The sequence below is a fragment of the Acanthochromis polyacanthus genome, chromosome 1 (assembly GCF_021347895.1).
Source record: "Acanthochromis polyacanthus isolate Apoly-LR-REF ecotype Palm Island chromosome 1, KAUST_Apoly_ChrSc, whole genome shotgun sequence".
NCBI lineage: Eukaryota > Metazoa > Chordata > Actinopteri > Pomacentridae > Acanthochromis > Acanthochromis polyacanthus.
The window spans coordinates 46,957,684-46,983,714 of record NC_067113.1 but is presented as its reverse complement, the minus strand read 5'-3'; the positions used below and the strand labels follow the sequence as shown (position 1 = coordinate 46,983,714).

At 38.9% G+C, this 26,031-nt stretch overlaps 1 protein-coding gene across 4 annotated transcripts in view; it reads left to right on the top strand.

The window, feature by feature from the left end:
* The window catches only part of LOC110968973 (plexin-B2-like), a 276,716-nt gene that overhangs the window by 174,215 nt on the left and 76,470 nt on the right, over positions 1-26,031 (top strand). For 3 of the 4 annotated variants that reach the window (XM_051949126.1, XM_051949127.1, XM_051949130.1), the window contains 8 exons: positions 14,210-14,745; positions 16,537-16,863; positions 17,109-17,247; positions 18,583-18,725; positions 20,052-20,231; positions 21,314-21,448; positions 23,727-23,827; positions 24,572-24,698. In XM_051949126.1, coding sequence (XP_051805086.1) covers positions 14,212-14,745; positions 16,537-16,863; positions 17,109-17,247; positions 18,583-18,725; positions 20,052-20,231; positions 21,314-21,448; positions 23,727-23,827; positions 24,572-24,698 — 1,686 coding nt within the window. In that variant the 5' untranslated portion in view covers positions 14,210-14,211. The remainder of the gene's footprint in view (positions 1-14,209; positions 14,746-16,536; positions 16,864-17,108; positions 17,248-18,582; positions 18,726-20,051; positions 20,232-21,313; positions 21,449-23,726; positions 23,828-24,571; positions 24,699-26,031) is intronic. The other variant, XM_051949135.1, reaches the window with a different exon arrangement.

Here is a 26,031-nt window from a genome sequence, read left to right as displayed (position 1 = left end):
TTAAAATGAATTACTGTTCTATGACATTGTTCACAACTTCTATACTACTGTGTTTTTCTGGACCTTTTTTATGACTTTCTACATAGTATGACGTGTTTACAGTGTACTATCGCGTTTCTACGACCTACTACACCATTTTTTTTTACTACACATCATCATAAGTACTGTGAACTAGCTTCTACTAACCCTCATATAAACAGAATTCAGCTGTAAACTGATAACGACTGATAATGCCATTTAACAAGCTGATAACATCCTAACTTTATGAGCTGTGAGTGGCTCTCTAATCGTTTTTATAAAATAAACCGCCTTCCTGGTGAACACTTTCAGCATCCAGATGATAACATATAACTGCAGCATTGTCTGCGTCAGAGCGTTAATGGTGTTCCCTGTGTTTTACAGCCGTCACTGCCTCCTTTCACTGCTCTGATAGTCACTCTTTGTTTGTTTGCTGCTCGTGTCGCCGCCCTGCAGAGACGTTACCGAGTGGAACCGAACGGAGATGAAGCTCTCAGCTGCTTAATAACCGCCGACCTCTCAGACCTCCTATCATCAGACTAATCCTGCTCTCAGAGGTCCGGTTATTAGGCGGTGTTATTTTGTCACCGTGCTGCAGATTAATAAAGAGCAGGGTTAGCGCTGTAATATGCATCCTCTCAGCTGCACCTAACTCCTCCTGACACTGAATAAATTATTCCCCGCTGTTCTTTTTCTTATTTTTCTGCCCGGCTGGCACAAATCTGTCGCTTCTGTACGTCACTCACACTTTCTTGGATGTTGGATTCGAGTGTTTCTTTGATTTATTATCCGGTTTTGGCTCTTCATGTGGCTTCAGAAGCATTAGACGTTCTGAATGTGTCTTCCTGAATCTCCTCGGAAAGAGAGAGGATGACGAATAAGTGTTGCTGTGAGGTGTTTCCTCAAAATGAATCACATAATTCTATGATTGCTTTGTGATTTTGATAAAACTTGCAGCTTTAGAGTAAGTTTCAGTTCAATGTTTCACAATCCGACCCACAACTTTCCGTTTTTTTGAGATTTGACCGCTTGTGAAACGTATTTTGAGCCACAGTATGCAGCAGTTTTCAGAAAATAAACAATAAAAAGGCTCTAAATCTTACCTTTTCAGCATCAAACAGCAGATAGACACATTGAAAAATGAGCTAGTGGAGAATTTAGCAGTTAAATAGTCACATATTTCCTTCAGGAGGTGGAGGAGACCAGAAACGGAGCTAAAAGAAAGAGAATATCAGATTTAAATTCATCAATTTGACCAAAATGTGAACCCGTGAATGATCATCTTGCTCTGTATGGGCTTGATCATACTTTTGCTAACAATTTCATCTTAATGTGTGATGATTTATTAGCCTTAGCTTGTTCACGCTGCATCTGAGTGAACAAAAAAGCACTTAAATGACTCCTTATCGTACCTGTTTAGCATCAAACAGCGGAGGAACACAGTTACAAATGAGCTAGTGGAGAATTTAGCAGCTAAATAGCCACGTATGTGTTTTAGGAGGTGAAGGAGACCAAAAATGGAGCTAAAATAATGTAATCAACATGTTTTTTAAATGAAAAAAACACTTGATATCCATGATTTAACAAGCAGGGTGAAAAGGTATTTTTTTACAATCATTTTTATTAATTATTGAAAAATGGTAAATGTTGCAAATAATATATTTTTGCTGATTTATATAATATTTTTACAGTCAAATATTGAAAATTGCAATATTTAATGTGATCATTATTTACAATTTTGGGCAGTTTTTTTAAGCCAACATATAAATTATTACTTTATTACATGATTTTATAAGACTTTTTTTTTAATTTACCAAAACATGGTAAGTCTGTCGTATATAAGTAATTTACTGAATAAAAAACAACTATTTTTGCAGTCTAGAATGCTTGTCTGTTGCTATTGCTGGTATACAGTGCAGTGAAACTCATTTATTTTCTGTTTTTTCCGACTTGTGAGCCTTTCAGAAACATTCCTGCTGCTCTCGGACTGTGTTTGTGTCTCTGCAGAATAAATTGTGTGGCTGATAGACGAGGCTGTGTGTCCTATTCTCCTCGGTCTTTTACTTTTATGCTTACTTTGTCTCAGCCATGCTCTCCGTCAGGCTTCTTCATTACCACCAATAAGAACTCAATTTCCCACGGGCTCCGCCAATCATGGTGCTCATATCCCCCGCAGGCCCGGCCAATCAGCTTCAATGTTCCTGCAGCCCGATGTCATGAATGGCTAATGGTGACCAGCGGTGGGCATGAATTTAAATGAGACCACATCTGGGCTTTTCTGACTCACAGAATCTCCTCACAAACAAGGAAAAGAAACAGTCTGCTGCCGCCAGAAAGTTTGGAATAAAAAACAAGTTGTGTCTGGTTCGAGTGTAGAACAGTAGCTGGTGGTTGACATTTTTTTTAAATTTATATGCATCCAGGTGCGTTTTGGTGCTAAATAATACATTTTAAACCTCTGAGCTGCAAAATAAAGTCCTATACTTCTATGAAAACAAAACAACTATAACAAGAAGGAGAAAGAACTCTTGAAAAAGAAAAAGTAAAGTTTCTTTGTTTATTTGTCTTACAAAAAATGAGTGAACCTGGAATCAGCACGTACATTTTCCAACACTGGGGAAAAAAGTAGTGAATCTACAGCTAAACTGTAGATCATCAGGACTGACACTACTATAGAGACTTCACTACTTATATCTGTCATTTGTTTGCAAACACTGCCTGCAGTTCAGCCAAATAGTCTCAGATTTTTATTTATTTTTTGTCATGTGACTGTTGGTCACAGCTGAGCCACTGATGGTCAAATTTGTTACCAATACTGGAAAAAACAGTTAGTGGCTCCACATACTATATATATATATTTTACTATTGAAAGTTTTCCAACCTGTGTCAAACTAATCGTTATTCACACTACTCCGTTCATCATCAGTAGAAAGATGTTTCACCATGCTGAATGTATCTTCCAACAACTTGCTCCTCTGTTCACTGTTTGAGTCATGCTGCAATTATTGTATTCACCCAGTAAGTTGGATTTTCCTCTCAGGTTAAAACTGCTGAAAATTGTTTGACTTTTAAAGAAGTTTTCTGAGATAACTTGAAACTTGTCCAAAGTCAAGTAAAGTTGTTCAAATTGGTTAAAATCTGTCTGAAGCACCAAAAACTGTCCAAAAGTTCTTTAGACTAGATAAAAATGACTCAAAATATGTTCAATATGAGATTTTTCTATCGTCTCTAAGTATTTGAGTCATTTTGGACATTTTTTGAGTTTCTGCTCATCTGTAGAAGATAGATGTTTCACCATGCTGAATGTATCTGCAACAGCTTTACTGCTCACTGTTTCTGGGTCATGCTGCATTTATTTTATTCATCCAGTAGGATGCTTCAATAAATGCATAATATTGACTGTTTTATCATATTCAAGTGTTTCCTATGGGTTGAAAAGGACCAATGTGCGTGCAGAAACCCATGCAGTTTATTTTTCTGAAGCTACAGTTTATAAATCGGTAGAAGCTGCTAGTTGACTGACTGTGCACAGAGAAGCTTCTAGTCTCCTCTCAGATACTACGACTCAGATAGCAAGAAATAGTTTAAAAATAATGGTAAAAGCCGTTTTAATGTCAGATTTAATCTACTTGGTCAGGACAGTCCTGTTAGATGTCAGGTTTGATCAATGAAATGTTTAGTCGCACTCATCAGGTTGTTTTAGTTGCATTTGGTTTGGAAAAAATGCGCTAAAACAGCTGCTTGTCTGGATGATTGACGTGTGTTGATAGGAAGAAACAGAACACCAGGTTTGATGATGTATCCATCAGCTAGAACTTTATTTTTTCCAGCCTTCACAGCGGACTCTGGTCCATCTGTACTGAACATTATTCCTGCAGAAAAGTGCAGCATACTTTCAATCTTTTTTTATCCAAACATCTGCAAAAGATCACAGCAGCTCAGACCACTTGAATTTCTGCTCAGACAAGACGGAATTAAATGTTGATAACTTCATCAAATAGCAGATTGAAGTTGAATTATGGTTTGATTTCATAAGAATTATTGGTATTTTATGGGATATTCCATCAGTTCAGCGCTTCATTATCAGTTAAATCATTGTAGTTAGTAGCACTGAGCCTGTGGAAACAAAAAAAAGAAAGAAATGTTTAATGGATGAACTTTATAAAGTCTGCTCAGGTTTTGCTTTGCCTCATTTGTCCAAATCTTTCTGCTGGATTGTTTGTGCAGTCGGTGTTTTATAGCCGTACTCCAGGTCCAAACTTCATGGTGTTTAGCTAACAGTGAGGAGTGTTTGTGCAGCTCGACCTCCAACTAAACTTGTTTTTTTATCCTCCTCACTCTCCTCCTCCTTCGTCTGCACAAGTCATAAAGTCGAGCGGCAATTCTTTATTCGGCTTTAAACATTTTAACTCCGTGCAGATGTGAGTTCTCTGTGCACATTTGCATCTTTCCTTTGACTTTATTGCGTCGGCTCTGAAATCGGCGTCGGATTTTGTCTGAACACACCTTGAGACAATAAACCTGATGATTGCAGATTTATGCAGAAGCTGGAGGCGTCATGTGAAAGAGTCTTAACAGGGAGACTCATCTTGTTGCATTTAGATCCAGGACTTTAGCAGCTGTTTTACTAACAATCTAACAATACAGGCTGAAAAGCCGTCATCAACTCATGTCTTTTCTCTTTATTGTTAGTTACTGGAAGCAGTTTCTAAACCATGAGGAATATTTCTTTTATTCAACCTGTGGTGATTTTTATCAGCTTGCAGAAGGATTCAAGCAATTAAACTAGTTTTTCTTTATTGTTTTCTATGTTTTTCTATCTGCACCATTAGAAAGAAAAATAGAAGGTGCGTACAGTTAAACAGAACACCAGCTTCTCTTGATTATGCAGAAATGTGTGGTCCTGAAATATTCAGAAGCTGGATGAATTTAGATCTTTACTCCAGATGATTTGTGCCAGATTTGAGGTTTGATGCATTCTTACCTAAGCATCAAACTCAGTAGCCTTGTACAGTTTGGGATTGTGATTATTTTCAGAAACAGACCAACACTAAAATGTGTGGGTGGAAGAAGAAACATCTCCAGTCACGGTGGTGGTTCTGACTCATTTGAAACTCCATTTTGGCAGTTGTTTCTTGTGCTTTTTCTTAACAGAATGATACAAAAATAGAGCTTTACGTCAACTTCATCAGTGGTGTTCAAGTGAAGAAGGTTTTCTTTGTGTCTGGAATGTAGACTAGTTGAGGGGAAAAGTGACACTGCTGGAAGCAACAAAAAACTCCTTGAAGTGCACAGCTTTGTGAAGCAAAAAAAAAAAAAAACAGGTTCAACAACAACAGAACTATATATACACTACCATTCAAAGTTTGGGCTCACCCAGGCAATTTCATGTTTTCCATGAAAGCTCACACTTTTATTCATGTGCTAACATAACTGCACAAGGGTTTTCTAATCATCAATGAGCCTTTCAACAGCATTAGCTAACACAATGTAGCATTAGAACACAGGAGTGATGGTTGCTGGAAATGTTCCTCTGTACCCCTATGGAGATATTCCATTAAAAATCAGCTGTTTCCAGCTAGAATAGTCATTTACCACATTAACAATGTCTAGAGTGTATTTCTGATTAATTTAATGTTATCTTCATTGAAAACCAAGAAGGTCCTAGTAAGTATTGTTCTGTTGTTATGCTCTTCAACCTTCTGAACCTGAAAGCCAAAAAAAGGTATGTTTTCTTTTTAGGCAATATTAAATCCCCATCTAGCCATGTTTCTGTTGTTTCCATGGAGCTGCAGGACTTTAGATTGCAGTGAAAATTTAGCCACAGTGAGGAAAATGTGACAAGAACCAAATAAAAGGCCACAAAGACAGTCGAATTAAATGAAATGATTGTTGGTTACAGCTGAATGAGTCATGGCTTTTCAGTTACGTGAAGGAGCTCAATTTTTTTTTTTTTTTTTTTTAATAGAATCTACTTCAAGCTAACAGTTTATTATTGGAGAATTTTTTAACTTATATTTGGTTAAGTTTCCACACAACACTAAAAGTCAGTCATCAACATCCACTAAATCTTTCTGTTTTTGCTGTTTCTGGCTCTGATAGTTTCTGTAATTTTGGCAGTTTTTTTTAGTGATGACATGTCTTTTCAGCGCTCTTGCCAAAACCTCCATCTGTGAAAGTGCAGGACGTGTGGAGTTAGTGGCAGAACATCACCTTCTCTGGGAAAAGAAACACATCATGAATGTGAGTTATGCAGAAGGTGGAAACCCCTTTGGGATTTTCTGGAAATTCTGCACTCTGTAAAGTTCTGCTGCCGCCCTTCAAATACCGACTGCATGCGTCGTCTTGGAGCTAATTTGCTTTCATTCCCAACTATTTTAGCACTTTTTGGTGAAATACATGAGCCCTAATTATGTCTCCTCTCAAGATTTCCACTAGTCACGCAGTGTTGGTTGCATCACACCGTTCTAGGGGAACTGATAAGGCTATTTTCTCAGGGATTGGACAGTTTGCTCGCTTTCCAGCAGAGTTATGCAACGTCTAATGTGCCTGGAAGCCAGATTTAATGCAAAGCAGACAGGTTTCTTCGTTCACATCGGACCTGCATGTGGACCGACAGGCAGGTTAACAGACAGACAGGCAGATGAGCAGACAGACAGCCATAGTAGTTTGAGAGCTGCTCGGTCTCCAGGGATCTCATGTGTCAGAAAACCCAGTTTTGTTTTGAACTGGCTCCCGCGGGTGACGATGTAAAGACAGACAGAGCGAGGGGGAGAAACAATGTGAATTATAAAGAGACGCTAGAAAGAGAAAAGCTTAGAAGAGGTTAGACGGAGGGAGAGAATCAGCCGGGCTTTATTCCCCTGGCTGGAGCCTCGCAGACATTCCTGGGTTTTAGTTTCACTTGAAACTTTTTAGCAGAGGGGTCAGTGCTCAAGACTTCTACAAAGTATGCGCTCAGGATTTTAATGAGTCACACGCCGCTGCCCTGCCTCCCGTGGATGCGAGCGTCGAGGCCACTCTCAGATTTCCATCGCTTCATTTGCATTTCATCCCCGTTGTTGGTAATTTCAGTTTTCTATCAAACGCTGCTGCTGGGTGTAATCGCAGACACTCACAGGCGGCTGCAAATGTGATATTTTAGCAGACTTTCTGCTGAATACATTCATTCCTTAATTCTGTTAACCCAGATATGTCAAACCTTAAATCTGACTGCCGACAGACGGATACAGTTGAGTACAGATGGAAATAAAACGAGGGGCTGCTGCTTCCGTGCAGGTGTAGTGCATTAAACTATTAGCACAACAGCTAATGGTTGGGTTTTATCATCTCAGTGGTTATTGTTGCAGTTAATCATCGTCTTAAAGCATCATAAAATGGTGACAAATGATCGGCTGTTGGTAATCCACTGATGACAAATGGGTTTCTAAAACAAGACATGCATGGACTGGAGATGAGAATAATCCTTGGAGCGTCAGTATAAATGCAACTTTTCAGGTTCTTGAAGATGTTTCACCTTCATCCAAAAAGCTTCGCTCGATTCAATCATGAAATAATCCCCTTAGTCATGACTATTCTTGGCTCATTAATGTCTTGCATGTTTCATTCTTCATCTTACATGAAGTTTAAAGAGGTTTCCCCTTCCAATCTGCAGCCAAATAGACTTTAATGTGACATTGAGTTTATTTTACCTCTTTTGCCTCCTTTGCCAACCTCTACATGGACCAAGAAGCAGCTGGTAGCTCAATGCTCTAACATCAACGAGAGAAACTACTGGGAACTAGAGAGACACCAATGAAATGGAAACACTATGAAGATACTGACCTGAGGATGAAAACTGTGGACAAATGTCTTTAGATTTCCCTCATCCAGTCATTGGGATCCTTGGAGCTTCAGTAGAATGCAGCTTTTAGGTTCTTGAAGATGTTTCACCATCATCCAAAAGGCTTCACTATATTCAATCATGAATTAATCCCCTTAATCATGAATATTTTTGGATCGTTAATATCATCCATGTTTCATTCTCAATCTCACATAAACTGTAAAAAGGTTTTAGGATGCAAAAATGGAAGAAAGAAGTGAATCTACAGGCGAGGAAGTCTCTCTGTAACCTTTTATTATAGCAGGATTGGCTATTTTATGTCTGCTGTTTTAACTTATGCAGTCATACAGGACTTAATTAATGGTGCCAGAGCTGAGCAATGGACATTTCATGTGTAAAAAGACCATTTTCCCTTCTAATCTGCAGCTAAATAGACTTCGTCACATTAAGTTTATTTTTCCTCTGTATTTCAGCATCTTGCATCATTCAGACCTTATTTTAATTACAACTGTGCTTTCAAGGCAAAAAGAAACTCCAATAATTTATAAATTAGATAAGATAGCCTCCAAAAAATGGTCCCCAAGCTGGTTAACTCTTAGTCTAATGTACTTTTAAGGGTTTAAATAGAGCCAATAACAATGTCTGCAGTTATGAATACATAAGGAAGTGTTTATTTAAGATAAAAAAACAATCATATCAGGTAAAATAAGGCCAAAACTTTGCTTCTGCTTATGCTGCAGTTCCTATTTTGCGCAGGAAAGTTAATTAAAATAAATTTTCAATACAAGTAGTTCTTCATTCTCTTTTTTTCTGATGTCTTCTGAACCTTGTCAGTTATCACTACACCAGGTTGGTTAGCCAGAACCTGCTACATATTTCAGAGAGGGAGCGTGAGAAATGACTAAGTTACTTGTAACCACTCTAGAGACAGAAAAGTAGTGACAAAAGTTCATGTCAAGTTGCTGCAGTTAAAAAACTAGTTTGCTCTTGGGATCTAGCTACTCACTAAAACTAGAGTTTACTTTTAAAAAGCCTGTTCAAAGCTGGTCCAGTTGCCTGAATACCGTAGCTAAGCTCTCTCTGGACTGGGGCCATGATGAAGATGGCATTTGTATTGTGCTGCTAGAGGTGAAATTCTTGGTCGAAAGTGAAAATAATTGACCAAGAATGTTTTAAATAATCCAGAACAAAAGCCGGAGATTCAAAGACGATCAGGTACCGTCATAGTTCCAATCATAGACAATGCCAACTAGTGATCCAGATGCCAAAGAGTTTTGGTTCTGGGTAGAAGTATGGTTGCAAAGCTGCAGCTAAAAGGGACTGATGGAACCAAACCACCAGGAGTGGAGTGGACTGCTCAATTCGACACAATGCTGGAAACTTCGCTCGGACACAGAAAGGACTGACAGGTTGATGGTTTATTCCTGATTCTGTGGTTGGTGTTGCGTGGTCGCTTTTAGTTGGTGGAGTAATTTGCCTGGTGAATATCGACGTATACCTGACAACATCCCCATGTTTTGTGCTGTGTAGCAAGGACCCAGTGGCGAATGCACTAAAAGCTTCAGAGCGGCTGCAGATCTTCTCAATGATGCTCGTGTTTGTTTACAATAATCGTCCTAATGCCTCCAAATTGATGCCGTAATGACTTAATTATGTTTATATCACAGCCCGCTAGCTCTACACAGGCATTTCACCTTCCATAATTAAACATCTAAAAGTCAAACTGTTGCTCGCAATGGTAGAAGATCAGACAAACACCTTTTACGCCTCTGACACTGGGCTTATTCCTGGGCTGACACCAGTCAGGCTTAAAGCGCCGACGCCGGAGGATGAACGAAATAAAACGCCGCTGAGAGAAGAGAAAAGGCCAAGATGGCTGGCGGAGCGCAGAGACAGCTCCTGTGTGGAAACTAAAGATGATTTTCCTTTGATGTAGCAGATGCACACATCCATAACAGGCCCTCGGAGGGAGGAAGGTGAATATACCTGTCGCCTTTATGCCTCCTTCTTTATGGCGTCGGGAGCAGCAGAAATATGAAATTTAATGAGAGGGGAGGCCACATGACAGGGAGGCTGAGTTAACATGGAAGTGAAGAGTGCTGACCCACAACCTGATCTGGAAGTACAACAATATTCAATAACAAGCACATTTTAAAGGCTCAGGGCACAAACAGGACTGAGAAGAAACTGGTTTATAGTTCACTGTATGATTTAACCCTTTAGAACTTGCTGCAGTACAACTTGTAAGTCTCTCACTGCCCTAGATTTAAAAGTAAGCAAACTGAAAATCACTACAACAACTGATAGATACTTAGCAAGATGTTTAGGTTTAGTTTTATGTACATTTTGAAGAATCTTATTAGAAAAAAGCCAATAGAAATGTCAAGATGCAGTTAAATACAAGCTGGTCAACACAGTGGAGCGTCTCTCAGGAGGTGGTGGAGACCAAAACCGGAGCTAAAACATTGTCATTGTTGAGTTTAGAGCTGGTTTCTGCTTCCCCGTTGTGACCTAAAACATTCAGTTAAAACAGTTGTACGGCACAAGGTGACATTTGTACAATTTGCGGTGGTCATTTGATTACCAGGTTGGCAGTGTTTTGTTCTAAGGCTCTCAGAGAAAATGTTCAGTTACAAGTGTTTTTCTAACGTAACTGATTGGGAAAGACCATATGTTGTCACAAAATAAACAATTTGACAATCCAAAACCCAAAAATATTCAAGCAGCATTTTTTGTTTAACATTCTTGCTTTAAAAATACAGTTTGACTTGTATTATTGTACCTCGTTGTTCCAACAGGTGGAGCCTCATATTCTTTCCTATGATAGCAACCAGAGGAGGTGGTAGCTCAGAATCCAGGTAGTTCTTGTTAGCAAAGAGAGAGCATTGTGGGACTTTGGCTAGTAAAGAGGTACCGCGAGAAAGACTTGTGACACTTAATGGCCTCCAACTAGTATTTTCAACAATTGTGCCAGTCATTTGATCACCAGGTTGGCATTGTTATCTTCTAAGACTGAGCAGATTTCTGAACACATTTTGGTAAACAAGTCAATATTCTTGATTGCCCTGTTTATCCTCCAGATCGTTCAATTCCATTAGTTGTGTTCGTGGTTGGTGTCAATATTTGTCTTGCAAGAATTTGTGTCTAGTAGTGAAAATCTATTGTTTACTGGACAATGGTGTTGTTGTGTTGTCACGACACCAAAATTATGACTTCAGTAGGATAGTTGCCTAAATATTTCGATACTAGGAATGTTCCATTCAAGTTTTCTCACACCCAATCTGATCCAAGCCATTTGATATTTCATATCTACAGATAAGAGTCCCAGTTCAATACCATTTTTCTAGATAATACACACTTCCAAGTGCATTAAAGTTAATAAAATCAATCAATTGCATTTGCTTCACAACTAAATAGCATTGTAGGAGTGTAGCTAGCAATGGGCACCATGACAGACTTGATAGTTAATGACCTCCAACCAGCACTAATGTTGTTCAGAGATATCCAGGTTGACTAATACAGTGTTCTAATAATTCCCAGAGGTTTATTTAACAGAGAAAATAATTCAAGATTTGTGCATCCTGCCACAAATAGTGAGATACCTTGACAATACCTGTGTGACAGCAGACACAAACAAAGAATCAGGTTTAGGTTTGTGTTGATACTGATTAGTCAAAAATATCTTGATCGATCCTGATCCTGATAATTGAGTTCAGAATGTGATATCCTTAATATAAACAAAGCTTGTATCTGCTACTAAACATCTAGTGGTTACAGGAGAGTGGTTCAGTGTTGTAGTGTTGTCATGATACCAAAACAATGACTGGATTGTTACTTCATCACTGTACGACAGCAAAGACCTAAACTTAAAACACTGAATAGTGGAATAGTAGATGATATGGAACTGAAATGTATGACTGGAGGCCTGTTGGATGTGGAGTACACCATCAAACTTATTCAGACTGTTACATAAGAAACAAATGGAAAACTCAACAAAGTAGAAATTTGAGCAGCCCACTAAAACTGATTCACACAATTTAATGTTTAAATTGATTGAAAGGTTTCCCATCAGGCTAGTAATTTCAATTTCAAAAAGTTGGATTTTATAAGTGCAGTGCTATTTGGTAGAGCTGACATACAAGGACTAAAAGAATATTTAGATTTTAAAAGCAACTTTTCAGCCTTTGGTTCCTACTTTACTGTGCTTTTTAAAACTCTGTATATATGTTCCCAACTGTTCCTGCACTATTACAGTTTCTAAAAGTCTGCATTGCGGTCATTAGGCTCCAGATATCTGTGGATAGGTAATTTAAGTGAGCAGGTGGTTAGAGAGATAAGTCTTTTCACACTAATAAATCCCTTTGCAATGAAGCGAGCTGAAGTGAATTCAATTTGCAGAGAGCAGAAACACCAGGGATGCACCAGTCAATTGACCACCAATCAGAACTATCTGATACCGGCTGTAAAACCAGCCTCTGGCCGCTAAAATGCCCGATCGGGGAGAATAAATGAACATGATGAGACTTTAAGGGGTTTGATTTATCAGTCTGGGGGGGGAAGAAACGGCGAATCTGTGATGAGAAACAGTTTAATGAAGCAAACATTTGAGGAGAGAAAATGAATTTGAGTTCATCAGTCAAGAATAACCTGCATCTCTGGACAATGGCGTCAGAAGAAGATTGTTTTTGCAGTTATTACAGTGAGCCTTGTTTTACAGCCACGGGCCACAGCTATAATTAAACACACCCATCCAGACTAATAGAAGGAGAAACTCGGTATGTCAGGCAACTAATTGCTACACTCAGTCTCTCTCTTTCTCACGTATACACTCACCCCTTTCTTTTGTCTTTGCTAATCTAATCTGGCTCAGCAACTCTCACTCTGAGAGACCGTTACCTCCACCTTACCCTCCTCCTCCTTTTCCTCCAGTAAAGGATGTTCTGGATTTAATGAGAAGCTCCTCATTATTGCTTCTCTTTGCTCTCAGCGTTCATTCCTTTTCTCCTTGAGTTTCTGTCGCCGCTGTTGGTGCTTCAGTACAATGTCAGAGCGCCTTCAGAAGTCTGCTTTGTTTAGAGGACGAGTGCCGCTCCGACAGTCTGTGAATTCAGGTTCAGTGGGTTTATTGTCAGGAAAGATCGTCAGAGAAAGTGTTCAGACAACATTTATCAACTGTGACGAGGGTTTTTCTAAATTAATGGATTGTGAATGACCATATATTGTCAGAAAAAAAAAAAAAACAATTTGGCAGTCCAAAAGCCAAAAAATAGTCAAGTAACGGTAAGTAAAACATAATACGGCAACATTTTTTGAGCATTTTTGCTTTAAAAAGACTGTAGTATTGCTGTACCTGGTTGGTCCAATAAGTGGAGACTCTTATTGGTTATTACTGTAGCAACTGTTTTTCTAACATAATTTATTGTGAAGGACCATATATCATCGCAAAATAAACAATTTGACTTCTTTAAACAGTCTAAAATCCAAAAATATTGAATTACTAGTAAATACAACCTAATAAAACAACATTTTTTAAAATCAATTTTACTTTAAAAACACAGTTTCAGCTGTTGTAGTGTAGTACCTGGTTGTTCCAGAAGGTGGAGCCTTTTATTTATTACTGTGGCAACCAGAGGACAAAGTAACTCTGAAGTCGCGTGTCCACTAGATGTGATTTTCACACATATAAACACGGACCACAACATGGTCACATGACAGCGCTCGAGCAACAGCGGGCCACTACGTGGTCATGTGACCGAACTTTCAGCTTGACCGTCCAGCAAGCATGTCAGATAAACACAGTGATTCGGCCGCAAAATTTCCCTTTTATTTTGAAAACACCTCAGCGAAAAGTATTTCTGAAAGCATTTGAGGTGAGAAATAAGCTGTGGTGGCTACTTTAGACATTTGAGGACTGTTTCACGATGCGTGGAATCTCTGCACGCAGCACCGAATTTGCATAAAGCAGGAGTGCAGTCTACTTTGAGTTCCAGGTAAACACACCAGATCGCAGCTGGAATTACTTTGCATGTTGTATGCTGGGCCGGTTGCGATGCACTTCCAGCTCACCTTCTAAATGACCCCAAACTTTTGAACAGTAGTGTATATATTTGCTGATGACACCTTATATTACAGTTGCTACTAAAACACCAAACAGAAATGCGTCTCTGTTTAGTGTTTGTGTGCAATGATTTGATTTCACAACAACTACTTTTGGCTGTTGGAAGCAATTTCGTAATTTCCTAAGATTCACTAAATTTTAAAACGTATTTCAGGTTCATTGATCTCTTCTTGTGGTCTTCATTATTTGATCCAGACAGAAAAGATGTTTAAAAAGATTCTTACATTTTCTGTCTTTGTGTTTTTCTACAGACATGATGGAGCGGCGGTGGGTGTGGCAGTTCGCCCTGATTGCCCTGGCGACAGTTTACCTCAACCCCTCCTACGGGAAGATGGCAGAGTTCACCTCCGACACGCTGATCAACAACGTGGTGACCGGACCCGATCTCCGGAAGGGCCAGGGGGGCCGGCTGTACGTCGGCGCCGTCAACGCCCTCTACCAGCTGAACCAGAACCTGGAGGTGGAGTCCCGGACCGAGACGGGCCCCAAGCGGGACAACAGACAGTGCACGCCGCCCGTCACCGACGCCTGCGAGGAGGCTGTGGACACCGACAACCACAACAAGCTGCTGCTGGTCCACTCTGCCAGAGACGTGCTGGTGGTCTGCGGCAGCGTTTTCAGGGGAATCTGCTCACTGAGGAACCTGAGCAACGTGGAGCAGCTGCTGTACTTCAGCGACACCAAAGGCGAGAAGTCGTACGTGGCGAGCGCCGAGGAGAGCGTCTCGGTGGTGGGCGTCATGTCGTACTTCACCACCAGGGATGGAGCCAACTTCACCGTCTTCCTGGTGAGCAGCAGAACACACACTACTTCCTGAGGTGAAGGAAAACATGAACATAAATGATCTCCACCATCTGTGATGCTGTGTGAACAAACACAATAAAACTGCAATTTGTAGAGAGCTGAGAAATTAAATTGGCAGCCATATGGGAAATGAGCCCTCTTGTCAGTTATCCTGAAATGTTTTTTCACTTAATTTCTCCACACGGCGTTGGAGAATCAGCCTTTCAATGATGCTTTATGATGTTATGTCTCCCTCAGAGTTTTTCTCTTTCATTCAAGTGGCGTCATTGGTGTAGACACTTTGAACAACGGTTCTAATCAGATGAGATCATTTCATACAGAGTGAGAAGGACTGTGAAGGTTCTGTGGTTCTTAAAAGTTTTAGAGAAGCATAAATGGTGCAAATGCTCCTTTAAAACGTATATATTTGGCTTATTCACACATCCAGGTTCAATATTTACTTTGGTTTTAGGTCAAACTAAAATTGTTTCGACAAAAAAAAATCTGCATTTTATCTGTATTTTAGTTAAGCTTCTTTAGTCTGAACTGTTTGTAGTAACCAAAGAGCGAAAACCAAAGTGAATATTGAAGTTGTTGGTAGTTAAACCATCATTAAATGTACATTTTCCAGGTTTAGGAGCTAAAAAATAATCAATCATTACATCAAAGATCAATCAATTCCTCCCTGACCTCCTCAGAAATAGCAGATTCTTTATCTGCAGTAACTTCAATATATTTAATGAAACTGTGTAAAGTTTTACCTTCATACATTGAATGACTGCACAGAATTTGTGTCTTTTCACAGAATCTGGTTAGAGCAAATGGTTTATTTTTTGCAAATATTTGCAGTGATTTTGATTAAATATCACAATTTTAAGCTTAGATTTGGTTGTTTTTTGCTGCTGAAAACGAAAATCACTCATGATTACTTCAAGGATTGACAGAAAGTTGAAAACCCAACATTTGTTTGTGTTTTTACAGTTTCTTGCTCTGATAAATGGTGCAATTTAAACTACTTTTAAACCATAACGGGCCTTTCAAACTCATTGGGGACCACTTTCATGGATAAAGCTCCTAAATATGAAACTTTGATGCACAGAGATGAGTCTTTATGGGTTGAATTGAAGCCCAGAGAGAGACAAGTCAAATGAATTCTTCAGGGAGTCTTCGGGTTTCCAGGAAGTCGAGTCTCGGACCAGTGAAGTCGAAAATCAAGTCTCATTTTTGTGACTCAGTTTAGCCTGGAGTCTGCAGCTGAGATCTGATACATGAACAGAGACAGATACAGAAAAAGAAATCTGGTATTTGAAAAAATCGGTCAGTTCCTCCACCTGACCTCCTCAGAATCAGTTGGTTTTCTATGTACAGTAACTGTAGTAAATATAAAGAAGCCATGTGAAGTTTTACCTTCATACTCTGAATATTTCCAGAGTTCCAGGTCCTAGAAGTGCGTAAAGGTGGGCCCAGATTTATCACTTTTTCCCACATTTCTGAGCCTCAGAACTTCATCAGTACAGCAGATAGACATTTTAGGATTAATACACATTTGATCTCTACTTAAAACTGACACCAGATCACTTTAACATCCATCTACGCTGTCAGTTTAAACAAAGAAATCTGGGTTTTGTTATTTTTTTGCTACAATCCCTCTAGTGCTCTACAGCGTCTTGTGTAACAAATGATTCATATTTGCCTACATTTTGCTCCCAGGCTCATCTTCCAGCCATGATTTCTAGTTAAATGAAGCCGTTTTCAACCTCTTTTCTATGTTAACTTCTGGTCTCGTCCCTCTCAGGTGGGTAAAGGTTACGGCAGCCACGACAGCACAAAACTCATCTCCACCCGGATCCTGCAGGACTTCGGCGACTGGGTGGTGTTCGACAGCATCATCGAGGCCTCGGCAGTCCAGGCCAACCCCTTCGTGCTTCGCTACCTCCACGACTTCCGCTTTGCCTTCAAGGACGGCGGCTTTGTCTACTTCCTGTTCTCGCGGACGCTCGGCGTGCAGGACACCAAGAACTTTACCTTCATCTCCAGGATGTGCGAAGACGACCAGGGTTACTACTCGTACACGGAGCTGCAGCTCAACTGCAGCGCCGCCAACAAGTACAACAAAGCTCAGGTGAAGACGAGCCCGGCATCGACCGTCAGCACTTTCATAGCAGGAAAACACATTTTACGTCTGGATGAGTTTGTCTTTTTGAGAACCTGACCCCAGGAAACCTTTATAAATTGGATTTAAAATGCTCCTGAACTTGAAATAGCTTCAATTTATGGGGTCTTTGCTTCCACTGTACCTCGGTTAAAAATCTGTATTTAGCAGAAACGTCTATCATTCAGCATTTTCATCTCTTTTTCGTCTTGCAGGCTGCTTATGTAGCGACACCAGGTGAAGTTCTGGCTCAGAGTATGACCAGCTCGGGCCAGTATGGACAAGTTTCAGCCTCCGACAAGGTTCTGTTTGTCACCTTCACGTCTGATGAAGATCCGTCTACTTCAGCCATGTGTAGGTGTCGTCTGAATGCAGTCAGATGTCTTACATTGGAGATTTTTTTCTGTTTGTTGGCAGAATCTCCAAGAACTTGTCAAAACACATCAGTGAAATTTGGCAGAAAGTTTCCCAGCTGCTTGTTCTCAGCCGCTGCTTCCAAGGTGAAACAGCAGCCGAGCAAACAAAGACTCCTGGAGGGTTTTTATAGGAGCTTTAGTATCGTGATCTTTATCAGCAGAAGGAGTTAAGGATCAAAGTGGCTTGTTTTTAACCACAGTCATTGGTCTCCAAGTGCAGCCTGGCTTGGATTCGTACATGAAGATTTAGTTTGAACATTGGGCGGGAAACATTACATGGACATTTGGAGTGTTAGGCACTTGATTTCTTGCAATTTAGTCAGTTTTTCTGCAACAATGTGTGTATTTGTGTTTCTGTTTATGTGGAACTTTAAGATAAAATAAGACAACCTTTAGAAAAGTAAAAAAAATAAACAAGAAATCCAAGTACAGTGGATTCCTCCTCCTCCTCTAACAATATTTAACAGGATTCTTCTATATGTACAAATACACTAATATTGCTCAGATTCCTCTAAAGTGGAAAAAGACTGAAAACAAGCATTAATATTGTGCAGATTTTATCAATTCCTCACAGATTCTGTTGATATTTTGCTGATTCTTCCATAAGAAAAAAAATACTGATGTTAAAAATACAGATATTGCAAAGATTCTTGCATATAGTATAACTAAAATTCTGTTATATTGTAGATATAATAATATATAATAATATATAATCACAAGCACAAGTTTGGATACTTTACAGCAAATAAATCTAAATATGATGGAATATAATGTAGTGAAACTCAGGTCAAATAAGAACTTTTTTTATTAGAGTTGGTTGATTTTATTTGGAAAATCCCAAACAAAAAGATGTTGGCTGCAGAATCAGGTAATTTAGAATTTTTTAAATTAAGTTTTTTCTCTCTGGTGCACTGCAACATCTCTTCTGTTGGTGTGATTTAAGGGTGAGGTCGCCCAAATGGCTATTTAATTACGATTTTAAAACAAAATTAGGGTCACTGACACACTTTTGAATATGCATAAGTTGAGTAGATGTGCACAACAGGACTGGGCAGGTTTTAGGTCCTCAAAGTAATCTGTTTATTTAAACTACTTATCTTCTACTTCTTCGTGGCTACAGAAATGCATGTTTTATTCCATTAATAATCCCTGATATTCACAAGGTCACCATGAATCAGCTGCAAAGACTGTAAATAATGAGGATTTTATGTGGTTTTTTTAGATGTTTTGTTTGTTCTTTCATGCTGAACAGTCAGTGTTTGTGTGTTTGCAGGTATGTTCCCTCTGCAGTTCATTAATAACCGTCTGGTGGAGATAATCGGAGCCTGTTACAGTCACCACGGCAATATCAACAACAAGGCCGCCGTCTACTCGCCGTACTCGTCCAAGTCTGAGGAGCTGTGCAGCGAAAAACCGGTGAGACCGTCGGTGGAAAAATCCACCTCAAGTTCACTAGATTTAAAACAAAATTCTTCTGTTTTCTGTGTATTTATGAGTTTAAAATCCTTCAAGAAGGTGGGTCATGTCCATTTTTGTTGTTCTCTTTGCACCAATCTGTGCATCATGTTTGAAGAGTCATAATTTGAGAAATAATGAAGCTGGATTCCTGAAATTTTACAGGATCATTGATGTTTACATTTGATATTCAGTGGTCCAACAAAACAGTAAGTCAACAATATGAGACAGAAGAATCAGAATTATGAGATGAACATCAAAAGTTGTGATAGAAAAAGAGAATTCTGACCAGAAAGTGAATTTAAGCAACCACAGTCTCTGGTTGTTTCTGCCTCTTCTTTTTCCATCTTTTTGTGGTTGTTTTTAGTCTTTGGTGGTTGTTGTTTTTTGTTTTTTTTTGTCTCTTTGTGGTTGTTTTGTGTATATTTGTAGTTGTTTTTATTGTCTTTGGTTGTTTTTTGTGTCTTTGTGGTTGGTTTTTGTCTCTTTTTGTGGTTGTTTTGGGGCTCTCTGTGAACAAATCTGAATTTGATTGTTTATTTCCACCTTGGTTTGGTTATTTTGTATCTCTTGTGGTTGATTTTTGGTCTCTTTGTGGTTGTTTTTGTCTCTTTGTGGTTGTTTTTGTCTCTTTGTGGTTGTTTTTTGTTTCTTTGTGGTTGTTTTTTTGTCTCTTTGTGGTTGTTTTGGGGCTCTCTCTGAACATTCTGAATTTGATTGTTTATTTCCACCTTTGTTTGGTTGTTTTGTGGCTCTTGTGGTTGATTTTTAGTCTCTTTGTGGTTGTTTTTCGTCTCTTTGTGGTTGTTTTTTTGTCTCTTCGTGGTTGTTTTGGGGCTCTCTGTGAACATTCTGAATTTGATTGTTTATTTCCACCTTTGTTTGGTTGTTTTGTGTCTCTTGTGGTTATTTTGTCTCTCTTTATGATCGTTTTCATTCATTTTTTGGTCAAAGGTTTAGATTTTCTATCACAGCTTTTGACATTTATCTCCTAATTCAGACTTTCTTGTCTTATATTGTTGACTTACTGTTTCGTTTGTACCATTGAAGACCGTACAATATGTACATACCAGTATACCTGTAAACTTCCAGCACTCCAGCTACGTTATTTCTCAAGTTATGGCTTTTCAATTGTTGATCCACAGACTGGTGCCAAGAAAACGATGCATAAATCAAGATGAAATTTTAACTGTGACTCCAGATTTTTCAAATGGTCGCCTCAATCAATATTCATTAAGCCAAGAGGTTCAATGGTTCTGTATTACCATGAATGCTTTTCTCCTTTAGAAGGACATGGCCCAGAGGTACAAGTGTGGAGCCGAGTTCCTGCCTTCACCGCTGGCCAGTAAGGCCGAGTTCGCCCTAACAGTGGAGCCCGCATTGGTCCGGAAGGGTCACATGACCGCCGTGGCCGTGGCGGTGGAAATTGAACACGCTGTGGCGTTTCTGGGCACCGCAACTGGAGAGGTAGTGGAGCTTCTTTCCTCCAGAAAGTCAATTTTTTTGTATTTTCTCTGGAGGTTGTTAAAGATTCAAACACTGTAGTGAACAGACGAGTAGTGTCATCAGCAGAAAGTTTATAAAGATGTTTTTAGCATCTTATTTTCTACTTTTAGTCGCCATCTGCGCAGAACAGACATTTGCTGGCTGATTTTAAATCAAATATAAAAACATTAAACTCAACTAAAGCCATTTCCTCGTCTCTCTGCTCGCAAGTAGCTCTATAAAGTATTTATTCATGCAACTGGATTTTACTGACTTTTGTGTCAAAAATTACAAGCTAGCAGTTTCGAAATGATTTTTAATTCATCTTTATTTATTCAAATTTGTTTTAAACTAAAAGGACCTTTGAGATTGAAACTTCTTTTGAGGGAACCCTGGAATAGAGGGCACAAAATTATGAAGTTGTAAAAAGATATATAGAATATAGTTTTACATATTAAAGCACCAATACCTTCAAAAATATAATGTGCAAGAAATCTAACATTTATTTGTATTATATCTTGAGTAAATATTTACTTAAAGTATATTTTGACACTAATACTTGTGCATTTTTTGCATGAATGTTTGCATGAATTAATGACTTGTACTTGTGTTTGAGTGTTTCTTAAGAAAATGATGTAAAAAAAAAAAAATAATATTTCAGCTTCATTCTAAATACCAGAACCACAGTATGTATCATTTAATTTCTCTCCTTTCACCTCTGCAGAAACACTGAAAACTCTGAATTTTTGCAACATGACTGTTGGCCACAGCCAAGTCATTCAGGGTTTAGTAGTTGCACTAAGAAGCAAATAATTTTTATATTTTTATAGAATTTAATTACTACAACTGGTTTATTTTTGGCAGATTTTAGTGATTCTGATTAAATGACAGGATTTTAAGCTTATTTTAATCCTTTATCTGACACATGATACATTCAAGGACAGCTAAAAAGTTGGAAAACTGAGGATTATTTCTGTGAATGATGCAACTTTGGTGATTTTACTTTTTCAAGGAAACCCAACTTTGGCGTTCAGGCGTTTGATGCAGCTTTAATGTTCCTGCAGGTGCTGAAGGTTCACCTGTCGGCCCATCCGGAGGTCTACGGTCGAGCGCCGGGCGAAGTCACCGGAGACAAGGTCAACAAGAACCTGCTGTTCGACTCCGACCACCAACACTTGTACATCACCACCGAGAAAAAGGTCAGAAAGCGCCGCGGCTGATGGATTATTCTTTTTGACTAAATCCATTTCTGTCGCGCTCCATCCATCCGTCAGCTCAGAGAAGGTCAGGGACTCTGTCAGGTGCTTACTCCTCCTTCGTCTTCATTTCATCCATCAGGCCGATCCTGCGCGTCTTATTTGATCATTTATTCTAACACCGACACATCCGTCTGCATTACCACACAGGAGTCAGCCATTGATTTACTCGCCGCCTTTGTTTTCCACTCGGCTTTTTCCCCCTCATCCGTCTCTCTTTCCCTTTTGTCCTTTCATCTCTCGGTCGCCATCACTCTCTGCGAGGTGGAATAGATGTTTATTGATTCTGAAATGAATTAATTAGAAAGCACTTCAAGGGGGCAATTTACTTTGAAGTCAAGTGACGATACTCGAGCTTGTTCCATCTGCTCATTTAAATTTATTAAGCCGCACTCGTCTTCTTGTCGGAGAGGAGAATTATTTCCGCAGCTGGTTTGGCGTTGGAGTTTCTTCTACAGAACCGTCAATACGGGGATTTCCCATTAACAGAGAGTCCTCCTGAGAGTGGAACAGAAGAAGGTGACCTGCAGGAGGCTTTATTTATGTTTCATGTCAGCTGATGTGAAACCACAAAACACATGTTCGGTGTTTTAAGTTATTGTTCCTGACGACAGTTTTACCATCAGGAAGCTACAGTTCCTGTGCTGTGAAAATGTATTTTTTCATGGAAAAATAAAAATAAATATTGCCCTCTTCTCACATTTTTTTTTTTTTTTGCATGTTTTCCTCACTTTAGTGTTTAGGGTCATCAAACAAATACTTCTTCACGGCACTGTATGATCTGTAATATAACACACATAAATATAAGGTAAAGATGCTGCATGACAGTTTATTTCTGGTGAATTTTGAACTGAAACATGACTGATTTTGGTTAAAAGTCATGATTTGCTTGTTGTGAATTTGTTTCTAAGACATCCTCTAATCATGAAACAGATATTAATGACAGTCAGTGTGATTTACACTTTCAGAGGATATTAATATGTCAAATAAATGTCCATGAATCTGCTGTGAAATTGTAGTAAAACGAGAATTCAGAAATATGTGATAATTTAAGTTTCCTTAAACTGCAAGTTATTGTCCTGGGGAAAAAAAGCACGGTGTAGCTGCTAGGTAGTTGAGAAAATGTCTAAATTTCATTAAATTCCTGAGAAAAGCTGAATAGAAATGTGAAGACTATGTTTAAAGATTCAATATTTAATATTTGTAGGTATAAAGAAAACAAACAGATATTTTCCTCAGTAATACTTTTTGCTTTGGGCGTTACCAGAAATTAGAATAAATAATTTAATAATAATTTAATAATTTATTTTAGAAAGTAATGAAGAAAACAAGTTCATAATAGGAGCTGCTACAGTCTAATTCAGCTCATTTTAATGCTTTAAAGGTCAGCAGATATTGACTAAAACCAGGGTCGGCACATTTAATGAGCTTAGGTTTTGTTTTTCCATTTATTATATTGGTTAAAGCTGAACGATGCTCAAAAATAATCATGCTGCAATTGAAATATGAGTCAAGTGGAAAAATTCATGTTTATAACAGAAAACTTACTTTCCGGATAAATCTCTGCTCCTCACCTGCCTGAAGCAGCTCGTTTTAAGTACAGACTTCTCTTCTGTTACTGAATGACATCACAGTGTGACTCATTTGCATGTCATGTGACTTAGCACCTCAGAGTTTGGCCTTCAAATTGAAAATGAGCATTTTGTTTTCCTTAAATACAGCTGCTTCTGCTTCAGCTACATCATTTTATTTGGAGATCTGGCCAATCAGAGCAGCCTGAACTTTTCAGGAGGCGGGTCTTAAAGAGACAACAGCTAAAACTGACCATTCTAGACAGATGGGAAACTTCAAATGATGTGTTTTTGAACATTAAAGCATGTAAACCTATGCTAGTAGACCCCCACAAATTAAATTTTAAACCTGCAAATGTGCCAAATATGGGCTCTTTAAAATATGACAATGAATCAGCTCTCAGAAGTCGGTGGCAGGTAATCTTAGCTGTAGATTTTATTGAAATGGGATGTCAGTGCTGGTCAGTGCAGGAAGGATAATGTAATGTAATGAGAAATAAACCCAGACGGATAGCGGCTTTAGCTGCACTCTGAGCAGAATACTAATATTACACTCCTTTGCAGCATCTGTTTTATATCGATGTGTGGATCTATTTGAAGCTGCTGCAGGTTTTTCACAATAAGAGCTCCTTAACGTCGTTTTTCTGCAGATCACCAAAGTTCCGGTCCAGGCCTGCCACCTGAAGACCGACTGCCACTCCTGCGTCAACATGAAGGATCCTTACTGTGGATGGTGTGTCCTGGAGGGAAGGTGAGACGCTTAGCAAGCTAGCATGGTGATGCTACATAGTCATGATTCTAAGCTTAGATTTGGATATCTTGTTTTCTCCTCTAGTATACACAGCCTACAGTTAAGCCAAAAGGTCTCTAAATTTTTGTCATGTCACTGTTGGTCACATCTGAGTCACTAATGGCGTCATGATTGTGTGTAAAAGTGCAGAATTTTTTTGTTTTTGACAGAATTAGTTTCTTGCAATCAAATGATTTTTGGCGAATTTTTAAATGAGTCATGTAAAATAAAGTGATCATTTTATTTGGGTATTTCTTTCTGATCAAGCAGCACTTAACAGATGAGTAGTTTAAGGACAGCTGAAAAGTTAAAAATCCAAATATTCTCCCTGATGTATGGAGTCATTTCGGCGATTTTTACAATTTAAATGCATGCCTTTAGCCTTAGCCGTGTGACTTTGTGGAGTGATCGGATTTTAGGGCTTTAAAAGTTTGTGGACATAAAAAATTGGATTCTTCTAAGTAACCAAAAAGCTGAAAAGACTGATGGGGAAATGTAAAATGAGACCGGAGCTGCCAGTCAACACAGCGGTCTCATTTGTGTATTTTAATTATACAAAGCTAACACTATCTCCAAGACTTTCAAAGTTATTTAATAAAATTCATGTGAGAAAACCTGTGTTTCCACTTTTTCATCAGGTGGAGCTTCTCTAAATGTTTAATCTGAGGCTGAATCAGGAGTAAACTTTGATATTCTCTCTCTCAGGTGTACGAGGAAGCAGGACTGCAGCCGTTCGTCGGAGGACAACACCTGGCTGTGGTCGCCCAACCAGCAGTGTGTCCAGATCCAGGCCTTCAGCCCTCCCAACCTCAGCTGCAGAAAGACCCAGCAGGTAGGAGAGGCCTGTCTGAGCTGGGCGCCTGAAACCCAGCTCCGGCGTTTTGTACGTCTGTGTTGTCAGCAGCGTTTCAATCGGGTTCTCAACCTCTGCCACGTGGCCCTCAGGGGAGCCGCAGAGAAATAAAAACGCTTTTGATGCGCGGCAACATTGTAGTTTACAGTTTGAGGATGCGAGCCAGATGTGTGCTGCAGCTTTGTTTGTGCTGCTATAAAAAAATAAAATAAAACAGCTGAGAAAGCGAGAATGTTGCTTCACTTACAGAAGCTGCTGCCTGGTTTCGGTGAATCATGCATGAGCAGCTTCAGTTACAATAAGAAGGACACAGTTTGTTGTCATTTACCGTACTGCTGACATTCACAATACCGTCATCTGGTGTGATTCATCAGTAATAAGATATTTAAATGCTTTTCAACCATTCTGTTCTCACCTTGCCCATATTTAGTAGTATTTGGACGGTGACACAATTTTCAGTATTTCCGCATCTGTACAGGACCGCAGTGGATTTTAAATGAAACCTCCTGATCTGGATGTAAATATCCTCAAATGAAAGCTGAAGTCTGCATAAAACCCATCTATCAGTCCAGGAGCCCAGATAGCCGGCCATGTACCCCCCACAACAAAAGGCCACTTGATTTTTTTTATCCTTCATGATATCCTAAATGAGACTTTGAGTGATAACAGTAAAATAACTATAATTTTTTTATGCGACTTTTACTTTACCCAGAAATGCTATATTTTCCACGAATTTTTCGGTTCTTTTTTACTGAAAATCAACACCGCTATTGTGGCCATTTCACTCATGGCAATCACAACATGTTATACATCATATAAAAGCCTAGAATCTGTAGTTTACAGATATTATCATATTGTTCTTGTATTTTTGTTACAGTAGAAATTACATATGACAAAATGACAGCGTGTCTCGGTTCACTTTTTCATGGAAATGTTTAATTTTAGCAAATCAAATTCTATTCTATCTATATTTATGTCAACTTTTTTATTGATATATAGTGTATTCCTGATAAAATGGATTCTATATTGCATATCTGCACTGTAATGTCATGCTTTGCAATGTTTGGTTGCTTACAAGTATGGACTTACTGTATTATCTTTGGATTCATTTTTGATCACTTTTCATTCCATTTGTTGTTCTCGTTACTTTAAGCCTTTATGTTATCTAGACTTCAAAGGCTTTTCAGTACAGGATGAGGATCCATCATGGGAGAAATTATATATTGTTTCATTTCAAATCCATTGTGGTGGTGTACAGAGCCCAGATGCTGATAACTGTGTCAGTGTCTAAATATTTATGGACCTGACTGTA